The sequence below is a fragment of the Petaurus breviceps genome, unplaced genomic scaffold (assembly GCF_028583685.1).
Source record: "Petaurus breviceps papuanus isolate PSGF00001 unplaced genomic scaffold, PetGlider_PUasm1.0 90792, whole genome shotgun sequence".
Classification (NCBI taxonomy): Eukaryota; Metazoa; Chordata; class Mammalia; order Diprotodontia; family Petauridae; genus Petaurus; species Petaurus breviceps.
Window position 1 is genome coordinate 12,939,221 of NW_027187347.1, and position 17,387 is coordinate 12,956,607.

At 36.4% G+C, this 17,387-nt stretch overlaps 1 protein-coding gene across 3 annotated transcripts in view; it reads right to left on the reverse strand.

Annotated features, from left to right (window-relative positions):
- LSAMP (limbic system associated membrane protein) overlaps positions 1-17,387 on the reverse strand; it is an 836,652-nt gene that overhangs the window by 53,852 nt on the left and 765,413 nt on the right. For all 3 annotated transcript variants that reach the window (XM_069069967.1, XM_069069966.1, XM_069069965.1), the window contains exons 4-6: positions 16,678-16,812; positions 5,283-5,403; positions 4,679-4,827 (exon numbers count right to left, since the gene is read on the reverse strand). In XM_069069967.1, the coding sequence (XP_068926068.1) occupies positions 4,679-4,827; positions 5,283-5,403; positions 16,678-16,812 (405 nt within the window). The remainder of the gene's footprint in view (positions 1-4,678; positions 4,828-5,282; positions 5,404-16,677; positions 16,813-17,387) is intronic.

The following is a 17,387-nucleotide window of genomic DNA, read 5'->3' on the forward strand; positions in this document are numbered from 1 at the left end:
TCTTTATGCTGTACTCCCATTAAAACAGCTTAAAATTACATGATCTGTTTTGACTACTACCAATGCCATCTTGTAAGTTCTATTTGGAACTTGGCTAAAGTCCAAGATATTTTATAATGGGATATTAAAAAGTAACAGATTACTGGGACTTCAACTAGTGAAAATTTTTAAACATGGAAGTCCCAAGCAAAACAATAATGAGTTGATTAGGAGAGATGATTCCTTTTGAGTATTTAATCCTCTGGCACCAACAATTCTTTTGAGAAATACCATAATGACCTTGAAAAATTATTAATTTTCAAAAAAGATTAATGGCTGGTTCTTGAAGACAGGTCTTCCTTGATTTGAGGCCAGCTCTCTATATGCCTACCCCAAGCTGCCTCTCCAAACAAAACAAAGGAAAGGAAAAGCCTAGCAAAACTATGATGAGGTGGAATACATAAAGCAAAAACAGGAAAAGGGAGGAAGGGAGGAAGGGAGGAAGGAAGGAAGGAAGGGAGGAAGGAAGGAAGGAAGGGAGGAAGGAAGGAAGGAAGGAAGGAAGGAAGGAAAGAAGACAATTTTTACCAAGGCTGAAGAAGAACATGTTTAAAATTTTGCATGTTTCTGACTGTTTGGGGTAGGGGAGTTATGAGGAAAACATGAAAGCTACAGAAAAGAGAGAGAGAGAGAGAGAGAGAGAGAGAGAGAGAGAGAGAGAGAGAGGGAGAGAGAGAGAGACATAGAATGATGAGGGGAGGAAAAAAATAATTTAACAAAAGTTTTTTTTTTTTTAATAAACCACTTCATTTCTGAAACTCTGTTCCCTACTTTTTGTTCTCAATGTCTGAATGAGAAGTGGGTAAACAGGTGCAGAAGAACAGGTGACCCTGATCTGACACTGTGTTCAAAATCACAGTGGACACGGTTAAAAAATCTACTGACTCCCCAAAATGATGAATAATCAGAAACTCTTCCAGGGATTGGAGCAGGAGCTTATACCTGCTGCTGCCTGGGTCTGGCAGAGGCTTTGCCAGCTGCCTTTTCTCCTCCAGACTGGCTTAGTCAGCAGAGTACCCCACTGCCCACACAGTGCTCACAGTCAGTTAACACTCACCAGAGAGAATGTAGTTCCTAGGCACCGTCTCACTACCTGGCCTGATGCAAATCAGGCATTATGATAAAGAAAAACACAAGTACATCTAAGGGCAATGCAAGAATATGCTTCCTTCCTTCCTTTCTTAATTCCGTCTCACTACCTGGCCTGATGCAAATCAGGCATTATGATAAAGAAAAACACAAGTACATCTAAGGGCAATGCAAGAATATGCTTCTTTCCTTCCTTCCTCTCTATGTGTATGTAAACATATCAAGTGGACACTGTATCTTTTGGTACAGGTGTACATATGCAAACACTGAATGGTGATTTTTCACCATGCCTCTACAGGAAGAAAAATGTATCCTTCAAAACTGAAACAAGGAATGGAATTTACAGGATATTCCCGTTTTAGGAATGGCAAAGGACTTTGTTTTAAAAATCCTCAATGCTCCTTTCCTCTTCCTTGCCTCTGATACAGAGAACAGATAATCTGGCTTATTATTTAGATTTTTAGTAGCACTTTTCCACTGGTATGTGGCTATTTAACTCCCCAATAGGTATCAAGCTACATAACTTTCTGATGAAACAGGTAATAAATTCCAAACAGTATGCTAAGCATAAGTTCTGAAACTGTGAGCAGATCAAGTGTACCAGCAGGTGAATAATAATGATTAATAATAATATAATAATGATGAAATTTATAATATATTGCTAGCATTTGCATAGCACTTTAAGGTTTACAAATTGATTTTCATAATAACACTGTGAATTATGCGCTATCATTATCCCCATTTTACAGGTGAATAAACAAGCTGAGCAAAGTTAAGTGACCCAAGGTAAATGATTTGTTCAGGGTCACAAAGCTAGTAGGTAGATATCTGTGGCAGAATTTGAATTCAATTCTAGCTGACTTCAAGTCCCAAACCTTATCCACAATTGCCATTTTATTTAATTTTAAGGGTGAATATATTTTATTAAAGTTTAATTTGCATCAATCAATCAGGAAGCATTTATTATGTAATTAGTATTAACTCCAAGGACAATGAGTTTATTTAATATATATCCCCAATTTCCCATCTGTAGCTTCACTAGCTAATACTTTAGAGAACTGTTTGTCAAACTATATTGCAAAGATCTGAAACATCTCAAGACTGTATTTTAACAGACCTTAAGTTTATTTATAGGCATTAAAAACAATAACTTTAGAGGATTTTAGTACTAGAGTTCTGAAAACATTTTGTTTAAACCAAAGGGTTTCTTTCACCATGGAGGAAAATTCTAAGAACCATTACTCAAGAGTATTATGTCTTCTGTTTCCTCTTTAGTTTCTTTGATGAGTCTCTTTGTAAGATAAAAGAATGAGGTAAAAACCTCTTGCTACAAAAATTAACATAGTGGAATTGGACCATCACTGGAAGGCTAGTACTGTCTCCATTCTCTTTGGTTGAACATATCCGATTCCTCTTCTTTTCAGTATCTCATATTTCCTAGTCCATTTCAGTCTCTCATATTTCCTAGTCCATCTTTGCCCCTTTCTCATAAGAACATAGCTGTCAAGTATTTTCTTTTTAAGGTGGAATATAAGTGAAAGTATCCATTGATATAATTTGATCATTACCCATTTTCTTTCATCAATAAGCTTCAACCGTCCTCCCAATCTCCCCTTTCTCCCTCAATCTCCAGGTTTCAACATTCATTCTTTTTCAGATGAGTCCTCCTCTCCTAACCCTACCCGCCTCCCCCTCAAAAATCCAAGTCCAATAGCTTATGTTGCTTTTGCTACTACTTAAGGACTCACTAGTGTCAGGAATAGAGTAAGGATGTACATTTCTTAAATAACCTTTTGGTGTCTTAGGGGTTATTGATGTCTGCAGCTATAGCAGGAAACACTGATGTTCAGTCTTGGGAGACAAGGAAAGAAGGATATGAATTTTAAACTTCATGTTGACAAAGCATTTGTGTACCCATGTCACATTAAACTGTCACTGACTGAAGTCAATGAGAGTTATGAATGACAAACTGAAGGCCAAATTTAGTGTGGTTAACACACACACACACACGCATACATACCCACCTGAATTTAGATTTTGGACAGTTTTAAACTGGCTCTAATAGTATACTTCAAGAGGGCCATTATTTGAATTTTTTTTAATTCCTTTTATGAGGTTTGGAAAAAATGCTCAATACCCAATTCATCTTATACTCTTGCACATCTCCACTGATATACCCATAGACACAGTATTTCTGAATTGCACCTGTGCAGACATCTTCTGGTAATTTAAACAACATACAGATTCAATGCTTTCCATTTGTTCTATTGATCCTTTGACTTAGAATATTATAATCTTTGTTTCTTTTCTTTTTCTATTGCCATCCAGAAAAAATCCTCCTCTGAAGGCATGAAGATAGCCCTGGATTTTCGAGGATTATGCTTAAGGAGTAAATATTCTAACACATCCCACCAAAAGTGAGGGAACATGTAGTTGATCTGAGTTTGGAGGGACCCCTTACTAGATATTTGGCCACAGATGATGAGCTCTTTTTGCTGAAGCAAATCATAGGGATCATCAATCTCCTAAGGTACAGCAAGATTGCAACCTATGCACATGGAGGGAGTATTCACACTGAGTAAATCAAGTATTGTTTTAAGTATTTGAAATATATTTTATATTATCCATGATCCCATTCTAAGTTTTATGATCCATTTCTTGCTTCTACCCCATTACACTTCTGTCAGTGCCACAGATTCCACTAAAGGTGTCTTAGCTGCTCCCTTAGCACCCCCAGCCACACATTCCACCTACTCAGGGATTAACATATCTAAGGTGTAAGTAACATCTTGCTAATTAAAGAGACACTGATGCAGGACATCACTGCCAGCATCAACATTTCTGAAGTCACTGATTCCTAGTACTTCTATTTCTGAACCTTCTTTAGAAAAGGGTCAATACATCCTTTCCTTACCACTTGACCTACATCCCCTGAAAGGATCCACAGAACATAAGCTCCCACAGCTACCAATACAGAAACATGTCCCTACTCTCTTTCCTTTTAAGATTACTCTCTAACTGCAACATTCCAGTGTTTAATTCTTTAAGCCCTCCCTGTTTTACCATGCAACGCTGAAAACACCTTTTGATTATTCTACATCTCCTTTTCTCAGGCACCTTATCCAATTCTCACTGAATGTTCTCTCAATCACTTCCACCAACTGTCATTTTTCCGACTGCCATCATTCTCTAATCTTTTATATCTCATTTTTTTTAAAGCTACCATCAGCCTAAAGAGAAATGTGTTCTATTCCCATTGCTTCAAACAACCTGAATTTAAAACAATAACCACTCACAAACCAAAATCTTAAAACTAAACAGTCATGGAGAAAGAGAGATGATATCACATTCATGTACAAATATTTCCTTATGGAGGGATTATGAATGCTACATATGAATTTGTCCCCTCCCAGTCACTTATTTCTTGTTTTATCTTAGAGTCTGTTCTGTAAGAGATGATGAGTGAATGGTGTTCCAGTTTGCTGAGCAGAGAAATCTGTAATGTAATTAATTCCACTGAATTGGGCCCCCTCATCTGTGATATACTTACTGAAAAGGATTAGGCTGGCATTTGTGACTCCCAGCTTGTTGGCAGCCACACAAGTGTAGTTGCCATAGTGTTCCTCAGTGACGTTGGTCACCATCAGCAGGGACTGACCCTCAATGCTCTTAATCTCAAGGCCATTGGCGCTGTTTATCCTAAGAGTGCAAGAGAAAACATAAACAGACCAATAAAATGTATAATATAAAGTATTTCATTCTTATTCACATTCGTTGGGGCTTGGGAAGAGGGGGAAAGATAGCAGTTTCAGTTCACTACTCTCTGAATCATCTCTATTCCATTTTTTGTAATTTCAATTAGTGTAGTAGATATCTACTGCCAATGGAGACTAGTTCCAATTTAACTTGATCTCCAAGATAAGGAAAGGGGAGAATATGGAGTGAGAATATAGCCTATTCAACCATCCAGCCACGTCCTCAGTTTTTGTTGGTTGGTTGCTAATTTAATTAAGGCCTGAGATTGAGTCTCAAGATTCTTTAAAAAATTGTGTTCAAATATAGATCTAATTTGATTTTTTTCATAAAAACCTTCTGTTTGCCTCTGAAAATGCCTGCCCTGGTCACAGAGGAATTATAGTGGGCAGAATAAATACCTGGTATCATCTCTATACCACTCAAAGTCAGGCGCAGGCACTGCGGAGGCCTCACATTTGAGAGAAGCTTGTCGCCCTGTAGTAGCTTCATTGCTCTTGGACTCCGTGATAGTGGGAGGGTCTGCAGCATAAAAATAAAACAAGATAAACAAAAGTAAGACATTTTTTAATGTTTTAGATTAAAAAAAAACCCTCAATATTGGTGAATAGCTGAATAACAAAGGTTCATTTCCCCTGTTTTTATACAACCTGTTGTTGTTACATAAACTATATATATATATATATATATATGCATACATATATTTTATACTATATTACATACATATGTTGTTGTTCAGTCATGTCCAACTCTTTGTGACCCCATTTGGGATTTTCTTGGCAAATATACTGGAGCAGTTTTCCATTTTCTTTTCCAGGGCATTTTGTAGATGAGGAAACTGAGACAAATGGGGTTAGGTGACTTGCCTAGGGTCACACAGCTAGTAAGTGTCTGAGGCCAGATTTGAACTCAGGAAGATGAGTCTTCCTGACTTCAGGCCCAGTGCTCTATCTACTATGCCACCTAGCTGCCCTCAACAGCAAAATCAAGAACAATACAGAAAGACTGATAGAGGAATATAGATGGAACCTCTGATTTCATTGGTTTAGGGACCTCTGATTGGTACTTTCTCTTCAATTTATGGTCTTAGTCATGTAGTCAGTATATGTCTTTGTCAGAGACATGACATTCTCAATCTCTGTCTCTTTTTTTTTTCTTTCTCTTTTACAGGAATATTATATTTACTTTGTGACCTGCTCTTTTTGAAAAAAAATTTATTTTATTTTCAATTCCCTTTAACCTCTTTCTCTTCATTTTGTTCATTGCCCATTCTCTTTCAGTCTGGAATTTCTTTGCTAAAATTGTCTTTTCTCTCACCTATAATATTGTAATAATCTCCTAATTAATATATCTGCTAGTCACTGATGGGTCCATTTTCCTATAAACACATCAATTTCTAATGGACAGATAAACTTTGCCCAATTTCTCTACACAGGGAAATGCCCATTTTTAGGAGACCCACCTGATTTGTCTATACTTGACAAAACAACATTATGTTTGGAGAAAATGGAAAAGCAGATTAAACTTTTGTTCCTTTAATTTGGGGGATAACTGAATCATTTCTATACAGGAATGTCCCATTAGTTTTAGAGATAAAGGAATCATTTCTACACAAAAATTTTCTAGTTTGTGATTCTAGTCCCATGATTTCAGTTTTAGAGAGACTGTTCTTGAAAGGCAAAGTCACTAAATCCCTTTAAAACCTCTTTTTTTTGAGTCTTTTCAGGTTTATCTTAACATGAATATCATTAAATTATTAATAGAAAGTCTAGGTTGAAAGCACATTTGGTCAAGTCTCTTCTGGCCATTTGTAAACATACCCAAGAATTAAAAAAAAAATATGAAGGGATAGGCTAGCCATTTGAAAATTGGGATTCTGTTTTAAAATGGACCCTTCTCTACAAATGGATCTTGCCAGAAAAACACTGCCCAAGTGAATTATTCTGAACATGTGCTGAATAACCTTCATCTTGTTTATTCCTGCCCAATATTATATATATATATATATGCCCAATATATTTATATTCCTGCCTAATCAGTTTATAGCTTATGTAGGTGTAATGTGGCATAGTAGGGAAATCATATTGGGTTTTTGGAGTCTTGACTTTGCCACTAACTGGCTTTATCTTGGCCACTTTAATCTCTCTGGGCCTCAGTTTCCTCAACTGTAAAATGAGGGGATACGTTTCTTGATTTCTTTTTTTTGTGCTTTTTGGAGGGCAGTTGGGGTTAAGTGACTTGCCCAAGGTCACATGGCTATTTTTTGTGTTAAGTGTCTGAGGCCAGATCCGAACCCACGTCCTCCTGACTTCAGGGCCGGTACTCAATTCACTGTGCCACCTAGCTACCCCATATTGCTTGATTTCTAAGGTCTTTGCTGGTTCTAAAATTATATCATCCTATGTCTGTTATCTAAATATGTTGGGAATAGTATTCCAATTCAATTTGAACATTTATTAAGTACCTACTGTAACAGAGCATTGTGCTAAGCAGTAGGGATATGACGGCAAAAGTGACTATCAAACCCTGTCCTCAAGAATTTCTATTCTGCTGGGGAGATACAAGATAAAATTAGTCATACACTTGGACCCAATAATCTCATTCCTGGATCTGCAGTCATGTAAAAACATTTGTTTTTTAAAGGGTCTGATGGGATTTTTTTTTAATGACTTGTTGCTAGACCTTATAGTGAATTTTGTTCTGCAGGGACCTGACTGCTTAGAAGTCCTTCATGATGCAGTCATTATCTATTCACTCCTCATTACCTTCCAGCTATTTGAAACAAAGGATCAGGCATTTCAACTTAGGGCTTATCTAGTCCAACTCCTGGATTTTATTGATGAGGAAATAGAGGCTTAGAAAGGCCAAATGATACACCCATTTAAATTCACAAAGATAACAAAATCAGAATTTGAACCCAGGTTCTCCAATTCTAAATCCAACCCTATTCCATCTTGGATCACAGTAATAGTTCACTTATTTACTCAGGTCCCCCATCAACCCCCCCAGAACTATGAATATAAGAAAGCAGGACAGGAAATATTCATAAAAGAGTACAACAAACATTCATACCTCTAGACCTGAGTATGTAGTTTTCCATTATTAACATAGTCAGGCTTCCTATGTTGACCTACCTGTTGCTTTAAAAAAGGGATCCCTTCTAATAAGCCTCAAATCTTGCATAGAGTTTGAGGTCAAGTATGTCTGTCTACAAACCTCAGGTAAAACCCAGAAATGGCATTAGTTGGTGGCCAGAGTGCTGGACCTGATCAATCAAGAGACCTGAATTTATTTCTGCTTGGACATCTACCAACTTTGGACCCTGGTCAAGTTAGATAATCTATCTCTACCCCAGTTTCCCCATTACTAAAATGGAGTTGAATGGGAAAGGTGAAACTTTTCAGCCCATAAGTTTTGTGGGAGCAAGCTGGAATTTTGGTTTCACCCTTCCCCCTTATTTACTACTGCCACATCAGCATTAGGCCCCCTTCAAGGGTCTTTTGACCTCCACCCTTATTTTATCAGCATTAGGTCCCTTCAGAGGTTTTTGCCCTCCACCCTTGCTTGTGACCTTTTTTCCCTCCCTGTCCCACCTCCCAGCCAACAGAGATAGTGGCGGGCTTCTTTGTTATCTGCCTTTGGGTTAGATTTTGTGTCAAGACTGAGAGCCCGCCTCCCAGCCAATGGGAGAAGGGATGGGGGTAGGGGGTGCAGAGGGGACTTGACTGCATTAGGGTATAAATTCTTGTTTTGTCTTTTGTTTTGCTAGTTCATACCAGTGGAAGGGACACCATCTTCTCCCAAGAACTGAATAAACTTCCTGTTCCTTCCTCAAGATACCTCTGACTTAATTTTTCTAGGTAGGGGATTTTTGGGGTCCCTGTACCCCACAGAGTTAATATTTTCAGTACACAGATTACATTGTTTGTTGTAGGTAAAACACTTTTTCAAGTTCTATATAAATGTGGGGATCAGGCTATAAAAGCCGTTAGCTAGAGGGAACTACGCCAGCAGAAACAAGAAGGTCATTGGAGTGAGGTACCCAGGCCTTCTTCCCTATTTAGCTTTGTTTTCTGTATTCATTACTGTTTTGGCTTTCATCTCTCTGGTGACCAAATTAGAAGAAGCTTAGCTTTCAGTACCTAACTGTTTCTGTTTTGGTCAAAAACCCTGAGGGTTTTCCCCTTCCAGATTGATTTTATTTTGAACTAAGTAAAAGAGGCCATTTTTTGCCTCATTTCTTACCTAGCCTTAATCACTGAATGGGTGTTGCCTCAGACAAACTGAGACCTGGGAAAGACCTAAGCTTAAAAAGGCCAAGGTCACCCACTGCATCCAGGGCTGTTTCTAGTCATCCTGATCTATATCTTGCCACTGGACCCAGATGGCTCTAGAGGAAAGAGTGAGGCTGGTGACTTTGCATAGACCTCCCTCACTTAAAAGTCATTTTGCTTTCAAGTCATGACATCACTTTCTCGATTTCATGGTCCTCTTCAAGAATGAAGGACAAACAGCAATAAGAAGCAAGGTACTAAAGTTGAGTTATCATTAACCTCTTTGTCTTTGTCTTTCTCTGCCTACCATAGTTGTTTATTTGTAATATGATTTTCTCTTATTTACAATGATGCTTATATATCTAAATTTTTAATAACAGTCAAAAACGATCACTTTCAGATAGATGTGTATGTTTGTTCTGAGCTAGAAACTTTTCTGGAAGAGTTCTGTGCTTTTGTTATTCTTCATTAACTCCTGCTCTTTCTACCTTTGGTACAAAGTTACCATTTATTTGTGGAAGGATCGACCTACCCTATTATCCTTTTGACTGATCGCTCTCTAAAGATTTCTAGAGTTGCTGGCTGGAAAAAAAAAAGAGCCAATGTCACCCCTAAATTTCTTCCATGAGCAGTATTCCTATTGCTGTGCTCCTACTGGTATCTCATTGCTGCTTTTCACTGGTCTCAGTAATCCTGGCACTTTGGTTGCCAATGCTTAATGAATTCACACTTTGGTTCTTTGATATTTGGCTGGAAATCTGAGTTTCCTCTCCAGTCCTGCAAATTAATTGCCATGAGATTTCTTCTCCTTGCACAATCTCCCAATTTATAAAATGAATGTGACTAGCAAATTTTGATCTGTGTCTATGCATCAGTGGTCTGAGTGAAGTGGGGGAAGGTGTTGATAAGGGGAAAAAGAACTGCGTAAGTCTCAACTATTTTAAACTTGCTCTACCACCTTCCCTATAGCATATTGGGCATTCTATACTTCCCCTCAGTATAACCATGAAACTGCAGGTTTTATTCCATCCTTTTATTATGGGATTAAGGAACTAAAAGTCTATATGTGTGGAAAGGTGAACACAAATATACATATACGCATACCTGTATCTTTATTTAAATATAGATGGATGTCAGATAAGATAGACAGATGCATACATATACACATACACACATGCATGTATGCAAACACAGATACATAGATAGACATCAAGGCTGACTTCCTTCTCATGGTCCAGATAACTGTGGTCCCTGCTAATCTTGTCCTAAGTTTTAGTGTACAAAATACTAAAATTTTTCATCTTCCAGCCTAGGAGGAATATTAGTACACAAGTAGCACTACTGGTAAATGAGAGGAAATTATTTTAAATGTTTTTAAAGGACATGCTATTATAGTAAAAGTCTTTCATTACTTTAACTTTTCTTAGGTCTAGATCTGTTTTGTTATTAGTACTGGGAACTCCTGGTGAGAAAAGCTTTTCAACTAATGCAGATAAACCACTTTTCTACAAAAGCCAAGTCTTAGAGAGCTTGGGTGCTAATAGCTTGCCCAAACCTCCAAAGCCAGTATCTGTCAGAAGCAGGATTTGAAACAAGTCCTCTGTCCATTATTTCAGACCGCCTTTCAGCTTTTAGAATGCGTATTCTAAAATGTGCCTATAATGTATTCTGAGGAGGTAAAGCTAGGAAAGGTAATTAAATAGTGAAGCATACATATTGTAGTATAGTTAAAATAAAATTTCTTTCTTAAAATGTAGTTATAACAAGAAATTTTCATAAAATGATGGTCTGAGGTTCATTGTTATTCTTTTTTGTGACTTTTGGAATAGTTCACTATTATCAGAGGACATTTCCACATCTCATACACTTTAAACTCCATCTGGTACCTGAAATTTTAATGAGCCATTTCTATTTCTTATGACCAATAAGATGAATTCTTCAATTAGAATGGATAGGATGCCACTATGAAAGGTTCAGAAGGCAGAATAAAATCCAGTTTAACTTCTCCATTACAAAACTAATCATATGTGAGGAGAGAGTGCTTAAATGACTCTTTCAAATTAAGTCCATAGAAGAAAAAATGTAAGTTCATCTTCCTATCTGAATGGAATGAAATCTCTCTGTAAGTGACATGTCAAGTTTGTAATGGATAATTCACTTTACTTGGTTCATAGGAGTATATTGATTGATGGAAAGCTGAGTGTGTAGCTATTTGTCTGAATGCAATCTCCTACTAAGTATAAGCTATTTAGATGAACATAAAACACACCATAAAGTTTCATGTAGCATAATCATAGTAATAATAATAATGCAGCACCTAGGAATCTTACTGTGCCTTTCCTCTGAAGATGTTAAAAGGCTTTCTCATAGATTTTGTTCTAGTCTACTTTTGGCACTAGGAGAACACTAGTGAAGTGTGTCATTTTTCAGTAGGGGAAGGTTGTTTTTACAATAAAGAGGAAAAAAATCTCAATCTTCTCTTTTCTCTTCTGTCTCTCCTATCTCTCCCCTCTTGCATCTCTCCTCTTCTCTACCCCTAGCCCCACACTCTCCCCAAACAAAGATCTGTATTATTTCAAGAAACTTAAAAAGTCTATGACTGCCAAGTACTATCCTGGTAACAGATTATGTCTGTTCTCTGGGGATCTACCTGGCTAAACACAAAAGGCTTATTGTCATTAAGCTGGTAATTTTGTGATGAATCTTTTGGTCATGGCACTGCATGAAACAAAGAAAAACAGAAAATGACCATCAGTCTTTGGTGGTCCCCATTTTGCCTTGATGATGACAGTGGGGGGAAATCTGGTCAAAGGGATTTAAAAATCAAACAGATGTTAGTCTGTTTTTCAACATTAACTTAGCTATCAGTATTCTAAATGTGACAGCCAAGTTCAAAGACAAATAAATGGCCATACTACCTCAAGCATGACTGCTTATCAGTCTTGAAATGGTATTCGATCTATAAGCATCACCAGAAGACAAAAGGAAGTTGCAGCTAAATGGAAAGATGGTTCACAGATTTTGTAACAGTCAAATAAAGGACTTGGTGGAATTGTTGTTGATCATATACCTACAAAAAATCATTGGATATTTCATCATCTTATGATAGATATTTTGAAAAAAAAGACCACCATGAAAATAACTGCAGGATGTACAGTATCATCTGGTGCAGACTCAATTAGACCCTCGGAACTAAAACAAAATCAATTTTGATTCTTGGTGACTTCAATACAAATTTGGGCATAGGTTAGGAGAGTGAAAAATATATTGGAAAGCATGGTTCAGGAGGAAGGAATTACAAGGTCAAAATACTTGTGGACTACAAAGAAGCTTAATATCTATATATCTGAATATTTTCTTCATGAAAGAATGGGAAGGTGCTGGGCATGACAAGCATTAAATAGCATTGCCAAAAAAGGAAACTGATTAATAGAAAGAAAACAAGCGATTACTGATGTGGTAGTCATTCTTGAATTAGCTATATGTGTACAGTTAGATAATGGGCTTATTAGAGAAAATATTAAAATTAATACAAAGCTAGAAGATTAAAATGAAAATGAAGACATTGCATGTGATTAAAAGAAGCCAAACCTGACTGATTACACAAAATTGACACTGAAAAATGAGCAATGGATGGAATAAAGGTCATTGATACTGATTATAACAATTACATCTAGGAATTTAAGCAATTTAAATCAACTCCCATAATGAGGATACCAAAAGAATCTAAAAATGGCCAAAATAAACATTTAATCTATTTGCCATTTGAAGAGAGCTGGTAGTCAAGAGGAACACTGATTTGTAAACTCTCACAGAGAAGAATGATGGAAGATTATAAGCAGCATTTCCTCAGAAAGCAGTAAGAAGCAATGTAAGGAAGAACAGTTCAAAGATATCTTAGCGAGAGACTCAAAGGAAAGTTTTCTGGTGGGAATTTGTGAATTGAACTAAAAAGGGACAATATGCAGGTGGAAGATGAAGATCTACAGAGATTTTTACAGTCAACTCTTTTATCACTATCACAGACTGCTTGGAGTCACTGTGTTTGGACTCTTAACATCCATCATAGTTCTGACTGTATTTACAGAAGTGAAAGTAGTACTGAAGAAAAAAGATAGTAAAAGGTTTATACTTAATCAAATATATACAGATGATATCTATGTTAGAGGTGACATAGTTTTGAGGAAATGGAAATTGATTCTCAAGATATCTGAATGAAAACATTACAAAGATGTGGATAAGACCTCTCAGAGTTGTTATGAGAATCAAATGAGATAATATCTGTACAGTGCTTTGCAAACATTAAAGTGCTATGCAAATGCTAGCCTTTGTCATCATCATCCCCTAGGGAAGATAATGTTGTTATTAAATCAACAAGTAGCTGCCTCATGACCCCTCACTCTGGTGTCACTAACCATCACCGACTTTTTTCTTCTTCCTCTGACACTTATTGGATGATCTGCTACCTCCCATGGTACACATGGGTTCATTTGGTCATTCCTTGGAAGATAACTGCTCTTCTAACTGAGTCATCTTTGTCAGAAAGTGCTTCAAAATTGTTTCATAGCTCCAAGTTTTCAGTGCCTTCTCATTTTCCCCTTCCTACTTTATGTATGAAATCCTATTTGACCCCAACTCCATACACAGGTAAGAGTTCATTTCTGTCTTTTCAGGTCCTTTTTATCTTGGTTTGCACACTGAAGTCTTTCTTTCAATGCATTGCCCTATGCACAAGAACTTAATTCTGTAATGTTCTTTAGTTCCTGAAAAAAAATCAAACCTGGCATCTATATTTGTATTCTACAACCATTTGAATCAATCAAGATAAGTAGTAGAGTTGCAACAACTTACTGATGAGTTGATTTGTTAAAACTTTTCAACCAATTGCTACAGTGTCACATAAACCCAGCCTAAGAATGTAATATACTGGAAGAAAGATGATTCTTAGGGGAATCAGTGTCTCATTGTACTTTCTAAATTTTTTTCCGGATTGAAATCAAATTTAGAAGTTGCTTTGAGAAAGCACAATATACTGGTGAAATATTTCTTAGTTGTGATAGTAAATACTGGAGATCTTTTGGGGCTCTCGTAAGAGATTTATGGACAAATAGGTGAAAGGAATTTCAAAGAAGCTTGTAGTTCTGTTTCTACTTTCTTGTGATTCACTTGTCACTAACTAAAAATCCCTCCAATTTTCATAAAACCCTTTCCTTGAAAATTGGCCGTCATTTGGCCATTCTAAGTTACACTTTGGAAAAAGTGAAGAAGGAGCAATGTCAGGCTAATTGCACTAATAATATGGCCTAGGCTGACAGCTTTGATCTTGGGAACAATCTGCAATCCATACCACTTTGATGTTTCACACAATGGAAGCATAAATATTTTCCATGTACTCTATGATTGGGCTCTATGCAACCTAATTAAGATGAAGGTCAATTAATAGAAAATGAAATCTTAACTGCAAAAGTCAGGAAAGAGGTAGATGATATTGGTTAGGGTGTATGCACATAAAAGAAGTGAACTAACGCAATTATAAAATTATATAAACACTCAGAAGATGCCTTTCATCTGAAAAAGTCCCAAAGCATTTTATAGTATGGAAATTTTTAATTTGTCTCTGAAACTATAAATGTTTGTCTGTCCACCCCCTCTTTCCTTTTCCTTATCCCTTTCTGTAACTCTTCTCTCTCTTTTCCCTTTCTCCTCTCTACTGGAGAATAATAATAATAACATTTCATAAGAGTCAAAAATGCAATAAAAAATAGACTTTTTAAGTAACCACAAGTGTCATCAAATACGGTCCCTCTTTCCTAAAACATCGGCTCCTTGAACATGTAAGACAGGTGCCGATTCTGTTTTGAAGCATCTGTCATGAAGGAGATTTTGCAACCTCCCTCAGGGGCTGTCCCCCAAACTCCAGACAAGTGTAATGGCATGGTGAATATAACAAAGCAAAAAGTAATCGAGCTAGAGTGGAAATCCACTTTCATACACTTCAGAACGGGAATTCAGTGATTTCACAAAAGGGCAGGTCTGGGCAGCTAGATTATCCTGTCACCAGGTAAAAGTTTGTGATAGAGATATCTCAGTAGAAAGATGCTTCTTTTTGTACAGTGTAAGTGAATTAAAAAAAATGCTTTGCTGGGTGACATATCACAGGGTTCCATTCCCCTTCCGTTTTCACTCATTTTTATTTTCTATTCTTATTTTTTTTTATTTCTAAATCTTTCATTACAGAGGCTCCCAAAATGCCTTTCATCTTAAAAAGTTCCAAAGCATTTTATAGTATGGAAATTTTTAATTTGTCTCTGAAGCTATAAATGTCTGTCTGTCCACCCCCTCTTTCCTTTTCAATATCCCCTTCTATCTCTTGTCTCTTTTTTTCCCTTTCTTCTCTGTATTGGAGAATAATAATAATGCCATTTCATAAGAGTCAAGAATACTACAAAAAAATAGACTTTTTAGGTACCCACAAGTGCCCTCAAATATAGACCTTCATCTTTTATTTATTTATTTACCTACTAATGCATATTAGCTAATTAATTTATTAAGATTGTATATTAATTTACATACTTAATTATTTTACATATTAGTTCATTTACCTACTAGTAATTCATATTGGTGAACTCATTGCTAACACAATTTCTAGACATTCTGATGAAATGAACACTAATATTGAATTATCAAATAACCCCTAACCTCCTATGATTTAAATGACAATAGTATTTGAAAAAAGAAAGGTAAGGGACTTAGTCAAAATCTCTCAGTCATTTGGGCATTCAGTATGAACCCAGCATCATATTTTAGACTTATACCCCTACATACTTAATAACTGATTGAAAAAAATGCAGTATTATCAAAATACAATTGCTTATATATTATCCTTCTTTAGAGAGAGATATAGCCTTTGAAAATCATAAGAATTGGGGAATCTGAGTTTACAGATTTGTTTTATCTGTGTTTATAACTATCTGATCTGTATGCTGAACCACTAAAAAAATTATGGCAGACCAATATGTAATTAAATTTATTTTATCCTATATGTAACACAGTTCAACTATTTATGTGTGTATGTGTGTGTACATATGTATCTACATATATCACACTTCTGGAGAGACTCGAGAAAGAGGGGGAGGGAAGAGATTACTTGGGATTGAAATGCTCACGAGTTATTTTGTAAATTCAAGTTTTTACTAATTATTATTGCTAACTAGATGCTAAGCTCAGCTGTATCTAACTGTTAAGTCTTGGCACCCATGTACAAAACTCCAATCACTCAACCCTAGTTGTGACTCTAAAAAACAATGACCTCTTAGTGATTATTTTGGCAAAGGTATTCTATCAGATCTAAGGACCACATTTTACCATTCGAAAATCTGAATGTACCCAGGGCTGCTCTGACCAGAATAGAATTTCTGTTTAACGTGAAATGACCTTGGCTACTGTTATCTGGAACCTTTAGAAATTGCTTTCTCAAATCTCTGTGCTAATTATATCTGTGATTCATACATGACATACTCACAGTTCACAGTGACCTTGACTTGTTTGACATCTGCTGAGGAAACCTCATTGGCAGCTTTGCACTCATATTTGCCTGACTGCTCCCTTGTGATGCCAAGGATCTCCAGATACTCTTCTTCTCCTTCAAATTCTCTTCCTAAAAAACAGATAGAACAATTATTATTACATTTATACCAGCAAAAAAGGCATATTACAGAATATAATATATCATATGTATGTATGTATATGTATGGGTATATATGTAATGTATTTGTGATCTACTTCCACATGTGAATGTGGTCTGGTTAACATGCATTTGCATGTATATATGTATGTATGTGAGTATGTATATGTGTGTATATCTATATAATTAACCAGACCACATTCACAGGTGGCAGCAAATGTCATACTGTCCCTTTGAGAAACAATTCTAGTAAAGGTCTAGTAAATTCTAGTAAAACCGAAGCTTATTGAGACTAGCTGCTATTTCCTTTCTGGCTCTGTATCCCTGGCACCTAGGACCATCCATTGTGAATAGGAGGTAATAGATATTTATTCCTTTGAAGTGAATTTAACTGAATCACATATGAATATATGTACTAGTCAAAGCCATACTCACTATTTCCTCTTTCATGCCCCGGCATATATCCTCTATTCACATATTCTTCCATAAAGTTCTGTCCATAAGACATACTTTTGAAACTGCCACTGACTCTGCTGCTCAATATTAAA